The 4,402-nt window shown below is 42.8% G+C and overlaps 1 protein-coding gene across 2 annotated transcripts; it reads right to left on the reverse strand.

Moving 5' to 3' along the window:
• Positions 1-207: 207 nt before the first annotated feature.
• S100A8 (S100 calcium binding protein A8) lies at positions 208-2,460 on the reverse strand. 2 transcript variants are annotated; one of them, XM_069078206.1, is made up of 3 exons: positions 2,302-2,460; positions 1,157-1,312; positions 208-427 (listed from the first exon to the last, which is right to left on the reverse strand). In XM_069078206.1, the coding sequence occupies exons 2-3, from the start codon at positions 1,292-1,294 to the stop codon at positions 290-292; spliced, it is 276 nt and encodes a 91-aa protein (XP_068934307.1). In that variant the 5' UTR covers positions 1,295-1,312; positions 2,302-2,460; the 3' UTR covers positions 208-289. The 2 variants fall into 2 exon arrangements, with proteins under 2 accessions (XP_068934307.1, XP_068934306.1); XM_069078205.1 differs by having other exon boundaries at positions 1,157-1,316.
• Positions 2,461-4,402: the final 1,942 nt, after the last annotated feature.

Here is a 4,402-nt window from a genome sequence, read left to right on the forward strand (position 1 = left end):
AAAAAAGAAAAAAGAAAAAATGTAATTATGAAATGTTTGGGGCAGCTAAGTGGCGCGATGAGTAGAGTGCCAGCCCTGGAGTCAGGAGGACCTGAGTTTGGATCCAGCCTCAGACACTTAACACAAAAAAAACTAGCTGTGTGACCTTGGTCAATTAACCCCAATTGCCCTCCAAAAAAAAAAGTAAAGAAAGAGTCCAGGAGTAAATTGAGGTATCAGTCACTTTATTGCCTTATAGATACCCAACACCAGGTATTCCCTCCCAATCCCCTCTGGAACAAAGATGCAGCTATTCGTGTGAAGCTTCATGGGCATCCACCATCAGTCTGGTTATCATGACGATGTATTCCTCAAAACCCATCAAGTCATCTTTGTTGCTGTCCAGCTCTTTCAACAAGGTCTCCACGGTTTTGGGATCCTTTGGATTCTGTCCAAAATCAAGGATCAAAAGTTGGGGATGGAGGGGAGGTGAGGAGGAGACTTAGCTTAAGCTCCAGAGCCAGTGCTGTGAGCACATGCCACATCTCCAGCACATAAAGGAGGGACAAAGACCAAAGGAAGCATATCTTCTTTAGAGACTTTACTCTCCCTTCTCTTTCCTTTATTTTGAGAGGAAATGTGGTACAGTTGGAAAGTGGCTAGATTGGAGGCAGAGAACCATGGTTTGAATACCAGCTCTGCCATTTATTAACTGAGAAAGTCATTCAGCCTTTCTTGACCTCAGTTTCCCCATCTATAAAAATGAGGGAATTGAACTTCTAAGATACCTTCTAACTCTACATCTACAAATCTATAATCCCACCTTATCTCCCAAGCCCCCTTCAAATATCTCCCTAAAGCCCAAAGCATATAGTGGGCCAGAACACTCCCACTTATTTTAAGTATACAGACCCCAGCTGCTGGCCTATGTAGCACAAAATAAAAGGGAGATCACACCATCATAGACAGTCAGACTGAATAGTTTCATCTCTTAACTTACCCTCTGTGACATGAAATCTCTATCAGGATTCTCCCTACACCCACCTAGTTCACTTTGGGGCTCCCAACACTCCCCCTTGCTTTAGGCAACAGGGATCTAGTCTAAGACACTGTGCTCCTTCCAGCCCTTCTTCCTCCCTCCTCCCGCCCCACCGTCCCATACATACACCCTCCTCACCGTCAGAAGCTCTGGACACTCCGTCTGCACTAGTCTCCGAAAGGCCTCCTTGTTCATTGCATGGGGATGGCCTCCCTTGGAGTACTTGTGGAAGACATCCACCATACAATTGATAGAACTTTCAAATTTTGTTGTCATCTTTGCAGGGATTTAGGTCTATCTGAAAGAAGGAGAATAGTCAGTTGACAGTTGAACCTTTTCAGGGACTCTCTGTGTTCCCTGAGTCCCTGAAAAGGTTCAACTGTCAACTGACTATTCTCCTTCTTTCAGATAGACCTAAAGCTAAAATCTACATTGTTGAAACCCCAAGTCTATTTTAACCTTCACTAGCCAGAAACTAAGTGGAAAGCCAGGTCACCATGGGATGGGATGAGATGAGCCCTGGATTAAGATTCAGAAGATCTGGGTTCAAGTTCTGACTCTAGTAGCTGAATGACCTTGGACAAGTCCCTGCTCTCCTCTGATCCTCTGTATACATAAATTGATGAAGTTTGAACTACATGATCTTTAAGGTCCTTTCCAAATCTATGACTAATAAGATGGGACAGACAGCCTTCCCACAGGAGGCAGGGCTATTGGGTAGAGATTCCCAGGGCTCAGAAAGCAACTCTTTCCATCTACTGAAAAAAAGGAGAAAAAAAGCCCTAAACCTCAGCTCATGGACCTCATTGTTCTTTAAGGGAAACCTGCAACCTTACTGAATTATATATAATCTTAATTATTCGACTCCCTTAGTGATGTGTAGAAAGCCTCAGATGAAGCCTAGATGAGCCAGATCAACTGAACTAGAAAGTAACCTAGCATCTCACTCTCCAGGGGGCTACTTTCAGGGCTACAGCCTAAGGAAATATGAGGACAGGGAAGCACTCAGTATTTCCCCATGGGTTATCAAGGTTTCCCAGAGTAAATCTCCAAGAAAGCAATTAAAGGGAGATTATTTTAAATCTCAACTCTTCTACCTGTGGATCTCAGACAAATCCATCTCTCTGGGTCTGTTTCTCCTATATAAAATAAAGAGCTTGGACCAGATGGTACCTATGGTCCTTTCATCTATGATCTTTCCTCCTTCTACCCCTCATTCCCAACCCTTTGTTCTCACTACACTACCGGCTTCACCTGGATAGAAGAGGGACAGCCACACTTACCTAGCTCTCCTTTAGATTGAAGAAGCAGACAGGAAATATGGGGAGAAGAGAGATCTCTCTCCTTTTATAGTGCCCAGGACTTCCCGGTGCCACCCATGCTGCTGCCTGAAAGTTGCTACAACCTCGCCCTGTTTCCCAACCTGATGAATGTGTCAATTTCTGGTTAGAGTAAGGTTTTTCTTTGGGTGTAGGGTTAGGGGTGGGGAGAAAGGAGGAAAAAGGGAACCCTGATCCACGGCATGCTAGCTGGAGCCAAGTTCAAGTCTGAGTTAACTCATTCAGCTCCTAAGTCCACTCAATAAATTATACCATTCCAAGGGAGAGATATGTGATGTGCTAAATTACAGGATAAAGCTAGCCACACAGCCCCGACCCCAACCACTATGCTCCCTTCCATTCCTACTAGAATACCACAAAACCCCTCCAGGGCTGACACATTTAAATCCAGTGAACATCCGTCAGGATACTGGGAAGTGCTATAAAGCTTTGATGCTATAAAGCCAAGGGGAGTTTTGCTGATAAATGTTCATAACAAGGACAGGAATAAATAAGGCATTCCTGCCATAATAAAGAAAGAAACAAAAGAGGATAAACCAGGAGTGTGGAGGCAATAATCTTTCCACCTTCCCTTAGTTTTTGGCCTGCCTCAAATTTACTTGAATGAAAAAAACAAAGAGGTTTGATTTCAACCTTTTCAATAATTGTTTAGGGGCAATGAATTATGTTTCCTCTCTGAGACACAGGGAGTTAAAAAGGAAATACTTAATCTTAGCTTCATAGCAAGCTATCTGACTTTTGTTCTACTGTCCTTCGGGCTGAATGTGTGGACTATATGCTTTAAGGCTGGAAAGGTAGGCTGATTTCAGATTAGAAAATCCTCCAATGCCAAGCATTGGAGTTCAAACTTTGCTTTTGGGGGAGGGTGAATTCTCTTTATACAAGGAAAACATATACTATCACTGAGATTCATCCTTCCTGCAAAGATATCATTTTATTTTCCAAAATAGAACTTACTGTCTGGCTGAGTGACCCTGAGAAAATCAATTAACCTCCCTCCAGCTCTGTTTCCTCACCTGTGAAATGGGTATAAAAATGCCTTAAAAATATTTTTTAAACCCTCACAAGCTTAAATCAGATGATGGACTCAAAACACTCTCCAAGCCCTGAAGAGCTTCATGTCAATGATTTTCATCATTGTACTTGGGAAAGACAGACAGTCAGACAGAACAGAACAAAGATGGAAAGGGAAGGAAACAAACATTTATCTCACACCTATTATGTGCTAGGCATGGTATTACATGTGCTTTACAAATATTACCTCATTTGATTCTAACAGAAATTCTGTGAGATGGATACTCTTATTACCCCCATTTTATACCTGAGGAAATTGAGTCAGACAGAGGTTAAATGATTTGCCCTAAATCACACTGCTGATAGGGTTTGAAGCAAGATTTGAACTTAGGTCTTCCTGACTCTGGGACCTTGGCCCTATCCACTGCTCCAGCTAGCAGCTGCATTTGGACAAAAATATTCAAAGAATGCCATCACCAAGTGCCAGGAATTGAGAAGGTCTGTGGGTACCCTGTTTGTTGAGTGGACCTCCATCAAAGGCAACTGTATAAAGTGTGACAGCAGCAAAATATCCAGTGTGGAATTTCCTCACCCCAGGTTGTTAACAGCAAAGGTATTGTGGCTTTATTTTTTAGAAACTGCTTGTTAGAGGGAATTTCAACTATATTCAAGTCATAAATGAGCTCTAGAAGAAGCACAGCTAATTCTTTTCCCTTTACCACCTGCCACCCATATCATCCTGCCAATGGAGGACTTTCCATCTCTTCTTCCTAAACATCTCTCACTGAGGTTTTTCAATTCAGTCTCTCCATGTTTTGTCAAAGTCCCTGCCCTACCAGTTCAGGATAAAACAAAACACTTGCAAGTCATCAAACCTTTAACGCAAGGTTAACTTTGCCCTAACACAGCAGAGACGCATTATGAGGATACAGTGACTTCTCTGGACTTGGGCCTCCCTCATCTCTTCCAAGTCTCAGGAGGAAGCTTTGTCTTTGGCCAAAGATCCCACAGCTAGGTATATTATAGGGCA

This window comes from Petaurus breviceps, unplaced genomic scaffold, assembly GCF_028583685.1.
Source record: "Petaurus breviceps papuanus isolate PSGF00001 unplaced genomic scaffold, PetGlider_PUasm1.0 91023, whole genome shotgun sequence".
NCBI classification, from domain to species: domain Eukaryota; kingdom Metazoa; phylum Chordata; class Mammalia; order Diprotodontia; family Petauridae; genus Petaurus; species Petaurus breviceps.